The sequence below is a fragment of the Lutjanus erythropterus genome, chromosome 7 (genome assembly GCF_056507025.1).
Source record: "Lutjanus erythropterus isolate fLutEry1 chromosome 7, fLutEry1.hap2, whole genome shotgun sequence".
Lineage (NCBI taxonomy): Eukaryota > Metazoa > Chordata > Actinopteri > Lutjaniformes > Lutjanidae > Lutjanus > Lutjanus erythropterus.
The window spans coordinates 25,387,391-25,403,242 of NC_139323.1; the positions used below are offsets into that span (position 1 = coordinate 25,387,391).

At 39.8% G+C, this 15,852-nt stretch overlaps 2 protein-coding genes across 2 annotated transcripts; both read right to left on the reverse strand.

The window, feature by feature from the left end:
* Positions 1-1,742: 1,742 nt before the first annotated feature.
* On the reverse strand, positions 1,743-6,625 carry ptger3 (prostaglandin E receptor 3 (subtype EP3)). The gene is made up of 2 exons (XM_084723310.1): positions 5,702-6,625; positions 1,743-3,014 (listed from the first exon to the last, which is right to left on the reverse strand). Exons 1-2 carry the CDS (start codon positions 6,551-6,553, stop codon positions 2,688-2,690), a joined length of 1,179 nt encoding a protein of 392 aa, XP_084579436.1. The 5' UTR covers positions 6,554-6,625; the 3' UTR covers positions 1,743-2,687.
* Positions 6,626-9,332: 2,707 nt separating this feature from the next.
* Positions 9,333-15,563, reverse strand: zranb2 (zinc finger, RAN-binding domain containing 2). Its single transcript, XM_084723311.1, has 9 exons — positions 15,408-15,563; positions 14,677-14,729; positions 14,475-14,583; positions 14,208-14,290; positions 13,751-13,827; positions 13,203-13,618; positions 12,654-12,713; positions 10,481-10,630; positions 9,333-10,264 (listed from the first exon to the last, which is right to left on the reverse strand). Exons 1-9 carry the CDS (start codon positions 15,461-15,463, stop codon positions 10,207-10,209), a joined length of 1,062 nt encoding a protein of 353 aa, XP_084579437.1. The 5' UTR covers positions 15,464-15,563; the 3' UTR covers positions 9,333-10,206.
* Between the last annotated feature and the right edge of the window lie 289 nt (positions 15,564-15,852).

Genomic DNA, 15,852 nt, shown 5'->3' on the forward strand with positions numbered 1-15,852 from the left:
CGAGCCAATCGTAAACACCACATATCCACTGCAACGTGAGAATAAATGTAATCATTGCTTTAACTGCATCGATTGAAACCCAGATGTTGCTTTTCATGTTTATATTAGCTGCTGCACAATGAGAACATATGCTTGGAATAAAAGCACATAATGCAGAGCCACGAGCTCAATTAGTGCAGCATTAAAACAAATGCTCCTCGTGTCAGGGTGATCGACACTAATGAAAGTGATTACTTGTTAAGGAGTACATTAGTGTTTTCACGTGTTAACAATCAAGGTACCATATGTAAACACATTCATGGCTGACAATGAGTTTCCTAAAAATCATGAATAATGGAACGTCCTGTTTCCTTATATCATCTGGCTTCGCACAATCATGTCACGTGGAAACAGTAGACGGTCATCTTTCACCTGTTTTGCACACGGGTCATTATCACTGAGCTTGTATCTATTCTCACGTTTGAAAGGCAAAGGCAAGACCAGGAAAGGCAGAGTGTCTGTGAGTCTAATCTCGTTGCCTGATGTGCTGAGAAGGCAGAGCTGTAGTGTTGCTGTGAGAAATTGTCCCACAGCTTGAAGGTTACCATGACAGCAAATGTGTCCGTCCCTCATTGACTGAGATGCTGGACCTCGTTAAGTACGTGTACAGTATGTACAGTAATAAGATGGTGCTATGACAGTGAAGCCAGAAAAAGAAAAAAACAAAAACACCAAATCAAGTGAAAAGAACCTTCATCTGAGACCTTTGAGAATTTTCTCTGTACAATAACATTTACTTCCATTTAGAGGTAGCAGCAGGGCTTCAACGATATGATTTGGCTGACAAAAAGAAAAATGCATTCATTCTGAAGAACGCATTCAAGTCAATCACCACAAAATTAAAAGCATGAAATCATGTAGCAAAAAACATGTTATTATTTGAAGTGCGTTTGTATGAGGTACAGCACGCCCCATTTTGGAGGAACTGCAGGAGTACAAACATGGAAGCTAAGCAGTGTAAAATTTTAGCCATTTAAAAAAGACCCATCTAAAAAAATCAATACCAGTTTACATATACGTTACATTTAGAATATTTTCACTGCTTTAACTTGCCATCAGAAAGATTTTTTTTGACAGAAAAGGCTGTTATATAATCCCTACATTGTTCTTTCCAAACCAACCAAACTCCATGGGCAAAATGGCAAAACCTTGCAGAGCACAAGCGTTGGCGATCTACCATTGCCTTGATCTGTTTGTTTGCGTTACTGTGTGAGTTTGGTTAATCTGAACTAAACTTTTAAAAGACAAAGTCACACAATAACACAAACACACTCACAAACTGACACAGCAGTGGACCAACACCCCCCATGTTCTGAGAAGTACAGTAAGTGTTTTTGCCAAAGAGTCTGGTTGTTTTGGAGAGAGCAAATGTGACCACTTAACAATGTTGGCCAACACACTGATCAAAGCTTGTTAAGTCACAGTGCATTTTGTGTAACAGTTGCACAGGCAACTTCAAATTTGCCAAAAAAGCTTTTTAGTCTTTTAAATTCTATGGTGTCTGTGGTTTGGACAATGTGGACACAACTTTCTTCCTTCCATTATATTTCTCCTCATCAGCATTATATCCAAAGTGCACCCCTCTCTTTACTTATATTGATTAAACCAGTCCAAAGACTGCAGCAATTACCTTTTTCTTTCTCCAAAGAGATTTTACTTGTCACATTAGGTACATTTATCAGTACACACTGTGTAGTACGAGAACAGCTTTAATCCAGTGACATAGGACGGGTTTGCTCAATGACACTTTGACAGTGATAGCCAACGCCCTGTACTTTGAGTATTGGACCACTCTGTCATCCATAATTTCATAGTGTTGAAAACCACAAAACTGCAGTCCTCTCCCTAGCACACTTTGGCATTCATAAGAGTGCCTATGAAGTTATTCAAAAAAAGAAAACTGCTGAGAAAATAATTGCACAACAGCTTACCAGTGCATTCATATTTAGACAGAAAAGTGTCAGCAAAGTAACTTCACATTTCATAGTCCTGGCTGCTCGCTGAGGAACACCACGCACATTATATATTCTAACAATTACAACAACTGATACGCAACAGACACTAATAAATACAATCAACAATTGGCTCCAGTTGCATTTTTCTTCTGAATGAATACCCATCCTTAAACAAAGTTATAATACATGGCAAAGTTATTTACATCTTAATATAAGCAATTTACAGTTTCTCTCTTAATTTACAGACATTCACAAAAACATTTGTCCTTTAATTGGATTATGGCTTCAAGTTGTTGAAAGCAGTGACTCACATCAGAAACTACAAACAGCATGAGATGCACCACTTCAGTATAAGTCAGTTCAGCCATATTCACTTCCTGGGCCTGGGAGATGGTGAAAAGTATCAGTGAGACAGTTCCTGGCAGGCGAACGCAGTAGGTGACGGGTCATGCATCCATGTGCTGGTTAGGTGTCTCTGAATGTTTTTCAGCCAAAAAATGCACCCAGAGCAGTCTCGACTGGTTCTCATTACTGTGCAACAGAAAGGACTCTTGTCTCCCATCACATAACATCCTTTTGTCGAGGACATGGAGAAACATCCAGGACAATAGTATATCCTTTTTCACATCCAAACCACATCCAATCCCTCCAAGCTCCAAAGTCACAACATGGCCTTTCCAGTCAAAGCTTGCCCTAACTACTTTGTGGTTTATGCAGACTGTTGCCTTCATGGTTCTGCTTGTTCAGAGCATCCAACGCTGTCTGAGTCTCCTTCCGATCCTCTATGGAGCAGTTGGAGACTGCATTAGCCACGATGCAGAACTTGCGCAGGAGGATCTCCCTGAGGAGCAGATAGACCCACGGGTCCAGGATCTGGTTGAGGGAGGCCAAGCGGATTGCTGTCAGAAAGAAGTTACAGTCTAAATGGACGTCCCGGCCAGTAGTGTGACTGGAGGTCGCCACTGTTACGTTGCACTCATGAGAGGATATTTGGGTAGAGATCATCCTCAGCATTAGGACCTGAAGAGGGAGGCAAGCACACACTGTTTGTACCACTAGAAGCTTGGAAAACAAGGCCTAAAGAATCTTAAATAACACTGAATGAAGACAAGGTCTATGGTATATCATACGCAATCCTCCTTGCTAGCAAAATGACCAAAATACCTCCCCCATGTTAACCTGCCCTGCTCCCTCTCCCATCCCCCAGTAGCAGAGAGTTTGCAAGGGCTTAGGGGTCTTTTAGTTGAAGATGTTAGTCTAGTCTGCCTGACTCACTGATCCTTTATCTGACTGAGGTTTGTGCAAGAATCAGTAGCCCTGACCATGGCTCTGAAATTTCGGTAAATCCATAACATTCACTGTGGTGCTGAAGCACATTGTCACATTTGTAAATGTGACTTTTTCCTGGAATCTCACCCCTCTGTCTTTTTCGTCTTGGATTTATAATGGTCCAACTTTTTAAGTAACTTCTCAGAACCAAAGAGTCGTTCATGAGTTCATGAGTCGGTTAGCTAGCTGCTGGTGAATGAAAAAAACTGGGTCCATTCAACACGTTTAAAATTCACAAATTGCCTACTGATTGTATGCACGTGTTGTCTGCAGTGTTGGAATGTAAATGGCCACATTTACTCAAGTACTGTACTTAAGTACAAGTTTGAGGTACTTGTACTTTACTTGAATATTTCTATTTTATGCAACTTTACACTTGTACTCCACTACATCTCAGGGATAAATTTCTTACATTTTACTTCACTACATTTGTCTGACAGCTTTAGGCTGTGAACCTTTCAGATGACAATTTTTAATGTCCTTCCTGTCCAGTGAAAACCACGTAGCTCCAAGTTTGGTGATTGTTATTTAGATTTTTGTATGATAAACTGAGGGCTGAAGTGTTGCTTTATGAGTTGAGACCATTCTTCTTCTCTTTAAACTAAATAAACTCTTTAAAAACCCTTTTAGATTACGTGGAAAATACACACAAAGCTGAAAATGGCTGTTTTTCTGAGCTGATGAAAAATTTTAGAGAATCATGGTTCTCACAGGACAGTGACACTACGAACTTATGATGATCCAAACATCATATATAAAAGTAAAACACTGAGAGAGAGCATTTTATTGCACATTATTAAACAGCTTTGCTAAATAATTGATTCTGATTACAACATTTTAAGGTCTGTTATTTCTGTAGAGCAGACTGTTGCTATGAAGAACAGACCTTTGCTATGGACACTAATAATAGACTCCTGAAGAGAATGAAAATCCCTTTAAATCAATATTTTGTGTCAAATTATCAATTTTTAAAAGTAAGTAGTTATGTTATAAGTTTGATAATGTATAGTGAGGGGATAATTATTATGAAATAAATCCCTTCAGGTGATTCAAGATGTACATAAGCAATATAAGTATATTTTGAATGCAGGACTTTTACATGTACTCAAGTATTTTCACAGTGTGGTATAAATACTTTTACCTTTAAGATATAGGATTTGAATACCTCTTCCACCACTGGTTGGCAGAGAGATAATAGTTCTGAATTTTGTTGGCAGTATCCTTTACATTTAATATTTAATGCGACTGGCACTGATCCCACGACAATCCTGAGGAGCAAGAGTATCAAAGCACTGGCAGAAAAACATAATGTTCACACTGTAGGTAATCACTCGCTGCCATTAGTGCTGTGGCTTCTATTAATATCCCTGGTGGGACTATTAAATATGTGACTGACAATGCATGACCTCATAGCACACTGAGCAGACCCCCTGAACAGGACCTGGCTAAGTAGATTGCTCCTTAATGGAAAATGGCAGCAGCATTTCAAAGGAATCATACATGACAGCGTTTATCATTCATGTGACTTGGCAGTATGGCAGCATGGGTGTGAGCGTGTGTGTGTGTGCGTCTTTTTTTTTTTTTTTTTTTTTTGGGGGGGGGGGGGTCTTTTGTTGCCCTGCCAACAGAAAATGCAGCAGAGATCCAAAGATTTGCAGTCACACTTTATTTTACAATGCACTAATAAGACGTAACAAGCCGTACTTTGTATTACATTGGATGAGAACTTGAAACAATATGTTCTAAACACTATTAGACCCTTATTAGACTTTATTAGAGGGTTATTAGGGACACATTGTAAAATAACCGTTGTGTAAACTAAACTGAGATCACATTTTTGCCAGTTCACCATTAAAAACAATATGTGAACTTAATCTACCAAGGAAAGGCCACAGTAGGCAGAGGAACATTTTGCCCTTGTGTGACTCTACAGACTTGTGATACTGTCAAAAGATAATTATTTGATCAGAGAAGTAGGCATTTGTCTTGGCTACACAGCCAATTGTGTGGGAGCAGCCAAAGAAGGTGTGTCTCAAGTAGCTGAATTATGATTTTACTTTAGTTTAAAGTACAGACCTGTTGTAATGTGCCCCTAATTACCTCTTAATTAATATGGGTCTAATAAAGAGCCTACTGTGGTCTAATAAAGAACATGTCATTTTTATTTTGTTTCATTTGATGCAAAGCACTCCTTGTTACGTCTTACTGGTGTACTGTAAAATAAAGTGCACCCTGATCTGCAATAACACAACTGAAGACCTTCAATTTAAAATAATGTGAATTATTAAAGGCTATTATGAGAAAATTAAATGTGCACCATATCCTTGGTTACATGCTGTAATAAAAGTACAGGCTGCAGGCACCTGTAGAAAACATACCAGTAAAGGAGACCAGCATATAAGCAGGACGCACATGATGCCTAACAGCTGGATGACGGTCTCTGTGGTGAGCCGTTCCCAGTGTTTTGAAGACTGAGATGCGCCAGACTTTGTTTTACACCGGATAATTAAGCCCCGGATTGTCACTACGTTGCAGGAAAGTGTTACAAGCAGAGAGAAAATCCCAAGTCCAGCGAAAGTAATGGCGAAGAACATGTTTCCCGGGACTTCTCTGTCCCCCGCGCTGATGAAACACCAGGTGCCTGGCCACTGGCGCGTGTATTTCCCGACCCCTGCGATGGGCAGCAGCGCAAAGAGCAACACAAGGCACCATATGACAGCCAAAGTCTGCTTTGTCACACTTGTCTTCATGTGATTGGAGTACCAATGCGGGTTTGTTATCGCCATAGCCCTCTCAATTGCCATGGCACTGGCCAGGAAGAGAGCGCACAGGCCAAAAGTTGTCATGCACACACCGAAAAAAGCGCACAAATTGCCAGATGAGTCGATACGCTCCCATTTCAGATCAGCTCGGTAGACTGATATGACTATTGGACTTGTCAAAAGCTGTCCAAACAGGTCCGTTAATGCCAGCGATCCAATACAAAGCAAGAACGATTTTTTCCTTTTGTTCTCCTTCTTTCTGTAAGAGACATACACCAGAATGAGAGCTAATGTGTTGCCCACCATGCCAGTGATCATCATGGTTATAGGGAAACCAACTGATACAGATCCACAGCTGGAGTTCTTGGTGGCATTACCTTCGCGCAATGATTTGGAGACGTTGGCACCCAGCATCTCTCCACTGGTGGTTTTCAAGCCTTCTAGATAATGACAGCCGTCCGTAGACATCCTTTAGGAAAAGTTAAGCCGATGTGCAGTAGAAGCCCCATGTGTGCCTGTCCGGCATCCTCCAGCGTCCAAATTGCTCCAACTGAATGCAATGCGTAAAAGCGCGTCGGGTCCTTTACGCGCTGGAGGCGGGACTATCAGGAAAGCCTTAGAGGAAGCAAACAGCTGAGGGTGCACGTGGTTTACAGTCACTCACTAAATCATGAACCTGATATATGGAGACATTGCAGCATGTCTGCGTTGTTAGGCTCTTCGTTCATTCACTTTCTATTTTTGAGTAGAGCCTACGGCACTTTTGATGTCTATCAGAGACGCACCTGCTTCGAGTTAAGATGCCAGAGATTATCTTCTCATCTTGGTGAACAGAGAACGGACTTGTGATGAGACAGAGGAATAAACCAACCTGCTCTGCGCCTGGAAACATATTCTTATGCTACTGAGAGCAGAGCTTGGGTATACTAATAGGATACAAATATTTATGCCAATTAAGTTAATATGAGGCGTGTTTGATAATGATAAGGGTCTGTAGGTTCATCTTCTTTTATAAAGACACTTTGTTGCAGTGCCTCCTGCAAAATCGAACAATTGGGCTTATATTATGAGAAAAGAACAACCAATACACAGACAGTATGGTTCGTTGCATACAGTCATTATCAGTGTAGTGCAATAGTGCCATTCTAGACGAATTTGAACAACACATTGTAGCCAACCCACTGATTAAACTCAGTTCGTGTGCTTTCACTGACATTTCATGTCAGGTTCTGAAAGTAACAGGTGTTTGGGGTGATACTAAAGCAGCTCAGCCTAAACGGAGTATCATGTGCCACCTGTTGACCAAAATGAGAACGACATCACACCACTGGTGCAAGGGTCCCTTGTTCACAATTCAATCATATTTATATTGAAGTAAGGCTATTCAGGTGTTTTATAATCGTCTTGAGATCAGACAGACTACTCCCTATCATCAGTTTTTTTATTTGTAAAGTTGGCTCTCTGGTGAAGCAAATGAGATTTATATAAGAAATAATAGCTGCTAAACCTTTAGTCTAGCGACAAATAGCCATTTCTTAAGTCTGTAGCAATGAAACATCACAATTCAAAGGAAAAATTTGACTTTTCATGTGGATGTCCACTCAGTGTTGATGGTGCATGTAGACATTTGAAGCAATACATTTCTCAGTGTGTGCCATGTTTGTGACAGAAAAAAGCTGAGTCCTCCTGCTGCAAAATCCCTTGCTCTTCCTGCATCCAGTGATGTCACAGTGATGTAGTTGGTTGAGATTTCTAGTCTCCACTTCTGGGTAGACATGGGGTGTACTAGATAAAGAATTTTGTCACCTAATGTTGATTTTGCCAACAAAGTGAAAGCTACAGGCTAGTGTAATAATACACAGCAACATGGGTAGGTAGAGTGCAATGCATGCTGGTACATTGGCGGCACAGGCTGCATCTGGAAGAGAACTCTTGATTTGTTAAACTCTTACAGAGATTTTGTATACTGCAATAAAGTTGTGGTTAAAATTGGGAAGGTTTAGGGGCAAAAACACCTGGTTAGTGAAAGATCATGGTTTGGATTAAAATGATCACCCTGGAAAGACCTTTTGCAGGTCTGAGGTTCCCTTCTAGACACGACCCTGACATTGCACTGGGGAATGTATTGCTTCAGTTGATCACATTTACCATAAACACCGATTAGACAGCCTCATTAAGAAGTGGTGAATTTTATATTACAGGGACAGTTTACCCCAAAATCAAAAGTAAATATTTCCCTTTGGCCTGTAGTGCTATTTATTCATCTTGAAAGTTTTGCTGTCAGTTGTCAGTGGGAGTAAATGGCACTCAGCTTGCGGTGACTCAACAGCAATGTCTTTCAGTGATAGAATCAACTGGAACCTACAAGCTCACAAGCTCTTGAGAAAGTGGGCCATGACTTCTGAAAAGAGATACTGCTTTTGAGTGTTTCAAAAGTATTTTTTCTTCTATGGTGCTTTAAACTCCAAAAGCCAAGGGCTATTTAGTCCCAAGAGGGCAGACATCTCTACAGCACAAAAACTCTGAAACCCGCACCAAAACAATCTACAGGTGAGAGAAGAAATATGTACTTTGAAGTGTCCTTTTAAGTTAGAGATCAAATCAAGACAATATACCAATACCCACAATGCCTCTAACAATGAAACAACAAGCAAACACTTCATTAGCAAGTACTTAAAGTTGATATTTCAAATTAAACAGTAAGTGGTTCTATTGCTGGGAAACGATGGCTCACATTACCTTGTAACTATAAGGTCAGATGAGCCAACTTCATTAGCTGAGAAGTCTCTACAATAACTGTAGCTCCAAGACTATTGGAAAACTGACCTTTAATCAAATAACATTCCCAATTAAAGACAGCTCATTTCATTGCAACATAACATAAATTTTCTGTGTACCAAGCATACACTTAACAAACAAATCTCAATCGTTGAGCTGGTTGCTAACTGTTGATCCGTTTAAGAGTTATGAAACATCGCTTACTTGTTAACAACTTAATAAACTTTGTGAACAGTGTTTTATTTTTGCTGGCATCTTAGCCCTGACCATACTTTCCTGTATTTCAGTGTACTTCAGATATCAGTCAAATGTCCTCAAGGCCATTTATCTCAAGTACAGTGATAACAGGAAAAAGCACATATTTCCGTAAGATCTAGCCAACATTAAAACAGTGCTAAATGTACCAGGTCTATCAGGACTTCCCGGCCTTACCTCGGCCAAATCAAACACACAACAGAGGAACAAAAAACAATGTCGACAGGATTTTATTTACACGTGTACATTTGAGTTGTTTTACCAATAAAAAGACTGTATTGCCATACTCTACCATAAATTGAAACATACTGTATGATGTGTAGTCTTGATGTACTAATCTGGAGCACAAAATTCTGTAATTTCTTGAATTCATTAGTTACCCAAGTGACAAATGAAGAGGAATAACTTTGAGTGGTAAACTAGCCGTTAATTGTGTAAAGAAAAAAAAAAACACTTAAACCCTAACCCAAAGAATGTTGAACTTACTGCCATTTACTTAAAAACAAGCAATATCAAAAAGTAAAATACTTACCTTGAAAACACAAAAGAAAAAACATAGTTGTCGAGAAAATAAAACAAACGGCCAAAATTCATTGCTACATCTCTGGTATTCTAAATTGGCGCTTAAGGACTTCATCTTTCATTTTAAAAAATGAAGAATGTATTTATTTAGAGAAAAATACTGAATCTCAGTTGTTTCCTAGGGCCAAAAAAAAGTACTAAAAAAAGGTTTATTTTAATTTCTCCACAGATGAGTAGAATAAAATGCACTGCCACGAAAATAATCAGCAGTTTTAAATGGGATACAGTCTCTTCACAGTATATCTGATTTTCTTACAGGACCAAACATGTTTATTGGACACCTGTAGTTACACTTGTCACAGATTGGGGTGTGTGTGATTTTAAAAAGGGAGCATGTAAATGATAACAGCAGAGAGAGAAGTCATGTTGCCGCTGTCTTTTCTGAGGGAAGTAAGACTTTTCTATGAAAATGAACAGCATACTGAAAGGATGTGGTTGTTTTCCTTGCAACACAACATGCACTTGTACTAAGGTTCCTTGTCTTGTTTTTAAAGGCTGTTATAAAGTTATTTCTTTTTAGAACTGGAGCCAGAATGGGAGGATCCAGAGGACTGGCCACGGCACCTGAAATCACACAAACACCAGGGGAAGAAGAGCAACGTCAGCAGGCTCAGCCATTAACATTCAGTTCTGCATAAGTACAAGAGCACAACATGTTAAAACAAACAATATAAAAAGGTAAAATGTGAACTTATTTCTGTAAATCTGAATTCCCAAAAGCGAGGCGACAGTTGGCTAATAATAATCAGTGCCATTGTGGTATTCCACAGAAACCCAAACCTTTCGGACGAATGTGATCTAGAACGCCTCCTCTTTCTCCCTCCAGATGAGGACCTGGAGCGACTGCGCTTCTGTCTCCTCTCAGGTGAGGAGGAGGGTGAGCGGGACCTCTTCCGGGGAGAGGAGCCCTTTCCAGACCTGGAGCTGGATCTTTTGGAGGGATAAACCAAGCACTGAGGTCAGTAAGGTCAAGACACAATGTCACCAGCGTGGGTATTTATCAAGCTTCTCTGATTAAGAGCTCTTAGCTACAGACTGAGGGACAGCTTGAATTATTTAATGTGTCGTTATACGAGATCCTTATCCATTAGTCAGTGTATTACCTACAGTATTTGGGGGTCAGCACATCCTGAAATGTACTGATGTGGACAGGGTCAGCAGCACAACAAATTTTAGCCCCCTAAAACAAGACCCATCTGAAATAAATCAATATCAGTTTAAGTGTATGCTGCATTTAAAATATTTTCATTGCTTTACCTTGCAGTCAGACAGCCTCTACTGATGAGAAACAGATATTACTTAAGCTACATGTCACTTTCTTTAAAGCAACCAAAGTCCTTTGGCAAAATCAGTACTTTAACTCTGCAGGACACAGGAGTTGCTGGTCTACTGCTGCCTCGATTGGTTAGTCAGTCTTGTCATAGTGTGACGTCTGTGAATCTGAACTGTTTTAAACACCAAAATGAGTCACACGATAACACAAACTAACAAACTAACCCATTAAGGTAGCAGCAGATAGCTGCCAGGTAGAAGAAGGTGGGGCTGCAGAGACTGACACAACAGCTTATGTAACAGCGGTTTGCCATCTGTAAAGGATGTCTGACAGCCAGGTGAAGCAGTGAAAATATTATAAAAATAGCGTATGCTTAAAGCGATATTCATTTTCCAAGGTGGGCCCACCAACCAGTAGATGAGTACAAATATTTAAGAACAATAATAGATGCAGAACTGTCATGAAACTCAAATGCAGATGCTTTATATTAGGAGTCTGCAACAGCTTTATTTTATGGATAAACTGAAACAGTTTAAAGTGGACAGGCACATATTGATCCTCTTGTATCGCTCCTTTGTGGAGAGCATTTTACCATTCTGTTGTACTGCCTGGTATTTTTCATTGACTGTAGCTTAAAACAATAAACTGCATACAGTGGACAAAAGCAAAACTGCTTAATGATGATCTGTGAGTCCAGAGTGGTGAGGAAGGGACAGGCAATTATTAGAGAGGAAACACATCCGCTATTTAGCACATGCGAGCTGTTACCATCAGGCAGACGGTGTAGAGCGCCATCTCCCTGAACTAATCAGGCCCTCAGATCATTTGTGTCAACCAGTAATTTACCGCTGAACAAACAGAGAAGCTATGTAACTAAACTTCTGTGTGAGGATGCTACACTCTGTAATATTTAAAGCACTCTAATAGGTCTATTGTCGTTTGTCATAGGTGGTGTTGATGTTTGTTCTAGGTTTTGTTGATGTTTCTTGTAGGTGGTGTTGCTTGTTGAAGGTGGTGTTGATGTTTGTGTTGGGACTGTTGATTAAATGTCTGTTTATTTATCTGCTCATTGGTGTATGACACACAAGGAATTTCAAAGGGACTAATAAATCTATCTTCATTTAGATGGCTACAATACATTTTACTGTTGACACCGTCCACATCATTACATTACTTAGCTTTCTAAATCAAGTGCCGTCAACTGTAGATAATACACTGACTGTGGATAAGCATCGCATTCAACTCCACACATAAAAATCCAAACTATTCCTTTAATAGTACTGAGAAAATTTTACCCAAGGCGCTGTAAGGCTGAGTGAATAACGTAGCTTGAGATCTAGGATGTTTTTAGCTTCTTTTAAATATTGTGTCATTAACTGAGTTGGCAAAGCCACCACCACTCCTGAGAGACGCTTGATGAAGACCCCAGATGTCTATTCAGGCTTTTGAGCCTTGGTAACATTAAAACTTACTTCAGGTAATCAAACTATGTACTTGTTATACTCTTGGGCCCAAGTGTAACTTGAATTAACCCTACAAACCATTATAGCGGTTTATGAGTCTGGACTGCACTGGAATAAGCACTATCCAGTCTTTATTAAAAACTTAAGCTAGATACTAGGACTGATCTGGAGCTTACATACACTCTCTAAGGGAGAGAGTGCATGTCACCTCATTCACCTGGAGTGGGACCTCGAGCGAGATCCAGATCTGGAGCTGGATGAGCTTCTAGAGCGGGACCTGAAAGACAAAAAACAGAACCTTTCCAATATTTTCTGGACAAGAAAAATAGCTAGATGGTTCACATGGCAAAACACATACAATTAAGTCAAATACTATTCAGACTAACAAAATATGTATATGGAAGTAACCATCAAAATAGAAAACAACTAAATTACACCTGTATGCAACAACTTCACCAGAATGGAGCAGGTGAACTAACACATAAGTGCAAAAAGAGAGCTGGAGTGCATCTCATGACTACAAAAACAATAATTAATTCCTTCCATCTACAGTAAAAAAAGAAAAAAAAAAGAAGATATTATCAAGTAAGATCACTGAGTCTGCACATGGAGTTTTGAGCACCACAGAAGGGGAGGAGTTGAGAGAAAAGAAAACAACAAATCAACATTACAGGACATGTAATTGATGTTGATCAGTAAATCAGAAGGAAGATTGAGCTGATACTGACATTTTGCCCGGAGTTACCCTTGACCTGTACCCTTTTACCTGGACCTCGACCGTGAACTGGAGCTGGAGGAGCGTGACGATGAGCGGGAACGGGAAGAGCCTGAGCGGCTGCCCTTTTTCTTAGCTGGCTTGTCGTCATCATCATCACTGGCATCCAGGTCGTACTTTGACAGGTCTCCATCCTCATCATCATCATCATCATCATCCTGGAGAGGAAGTGATTTTATATTATAATGTAATCGGCCAGTATTAAATATTATTTGTTCTTTTGAATCTGCAGCTCCAGCCACCAATCTTACATCCAGTTTGTATTTGGAAAGGTCGCCATCTTCATCATCATCCTCATCATCTTCCTCATCATCATCTTCAGGTTTTGCTGCTTCTTTCTTTTCACTTTCTTTTGAGGAAGACGTGCTGTTGGTTTTTCCACGATACTTTTTCTTTTTCCGACCAAACTGTGACATTAAAAAGAAAACGTATTCCTTAACATCATGATTGTACCTGCCAAACTCTTATATTGCTTACACATGACTTGATCACTTGACTATGTCAGCTGATTTATCAAACATTAAACTTTCAGGACTCACTTCATCATATTCTCCATCAGATTCCTCCCGTTCAATGTATTCAACATTCTCCCTTTCATTGAAACCACCGCCATAGCCTGAAAGGCAAAAGAGAAAAAAAATAAAAAAATAAAAAAATAATAACTAGTATTCAAAGGCAAACCAAACCCTGACAAACTATATACTTATTTTATGTATTAGTAATTGATTTGTAAAGGACAATGCAAGAAGACACTGTAACTGCTTATAATAACATGATACAGATGTACTGCATATAGCCATCTAGCTGGGGCAAATTTGTGACCCCTGTTCCTGGTTAGGCTTTTCCATTTAAAAAAGATAATAACATATCATCATTAACAAGAATAAATTAGTTAAATTTAACAAATAATACGTTGGGACTTTCTCATTCATGTGACTTGATCATATCAAAAAATGTACAACATTTACATCACATTACAATAATTTGTGGGGATACCTGTTCTCTCTTCAAGCTTGGCATATTTTGGTGTGTTACACATGTTGCACTCTGACCTTCTCGCCCAATTCACATTTCCACATCTGTATGATAACAAGAGAGAAAATTAAACATCTATTAAAAAAAATTAACATTTAAAAAATGAGAATTTATGTTCTTGCTTACAAAAATGCAGTTTTCTTTTGCACTTCACTCGTTAGGAAAATATGTCTGTCTGGTTTCATTAAACATGTTGACAGTCCCCAATAATTTACAATAAACACATACGTTTTGCATTGCCAGTCATTTGCACTGAAGAGTCCTCTACTCTTCTCAGCCAGAGTTTTCCCAATCTCTGTTCCTCCTGCTTTCATCATCTTTGCCTCTGTGGTTTTTTCTGTGGAAACAGAACAATGGCTTTTAATACGTCTGCTTTTTTCAAAGGATAGACGCCTGAGAGATATAATGATTTGCATAGCGAAGGACTCACCCCTGCCACATCTGTTACAACTAGTTCTTCTCGCAAAGTTCACGTTTCCACACCTGCAACAGTACACAAAATAAACATATTATAGATACAGCTAAGGCTTGAGCTTGATACTGACTTGTTCAGGCATGAGCTGAATGTACTAAAGGCAAAGTGAGTAGTGTAGATTTATTCATTTTTCATGTGCCACGCCATTAGCTTGTAGTCTTTGGCTGTGTCAAAGGCCTGAGCACTGACGCCTGCTGCCGGCTCGTCTGTCACTTCAGACGTTTTTAATGCCGATCATTTGCAACATGATATTGCTGACTACCCAACTTAGACTCTACACTCATGACAGCTTGGCTTCTACAACATAGTAAGCACCAACACCCACAACAGTGAGTGCAGACTCTCACCCCAACCTACTCAAGCTAACTACAGCTAGCTTGCCATTTTATTAGTCTGCGCACACTGAGAACTTATGCTAAAACTCCCTGACACGTAAATCAAACCCGTGTCCCCATCATAAAATGCACAAATGATGTCAAGTGTTGACAGTGTAGGTAATGGGGAATGAATAAGGCAAAAGTTCTCTAGTATGGTGAGCTAGTCAACGTTAGCGGGACCCACATCCTATAAGGCCTAACTAACGTTAGCCTGTTAGCACGACCAGCCAATTCAGAAAACATCTGTTGCATAATTTCACCAGCTTATATGCAAAACAAGAATGTATTCCAAGTGTGAGGAGCACTTACTTTTTATCGGGGCAAATCCAGTCCCCGTCGCTAACTCGAAAACTCTTCCCCGACATGTTTTTGTCCGTTGAAACTGACTAGCTCGCTGGGTGTGCTCAGTGTGTTCATGCGGCGGCAGTAGTTAGCTCGGCGCCTCCGCTTCGGTCGTGTTTAAAACGGAACCCCAGATCGGTGAAAGATCTCGCGAGAGTTATTATTTAAATAAAACCACGATATTTTCCTAACCACAAAAAGTCGTTTTTATCCCGACAGGTAACCAGATCTTAAACACAGCGTTGTCACATTAATAAACATAAATAGTTTGTTCAAGATCCACTGATTGAAGAAACAACGTGAGGAATCTCGCGAGAGTTTCGCGAATCTTGGGTTCTGTTCTAGACACGACTGCCTCTTCATACCCTCTATTGCTGCCTTCAGGTACTTTTCGGTACGCACGTTTCTCTGC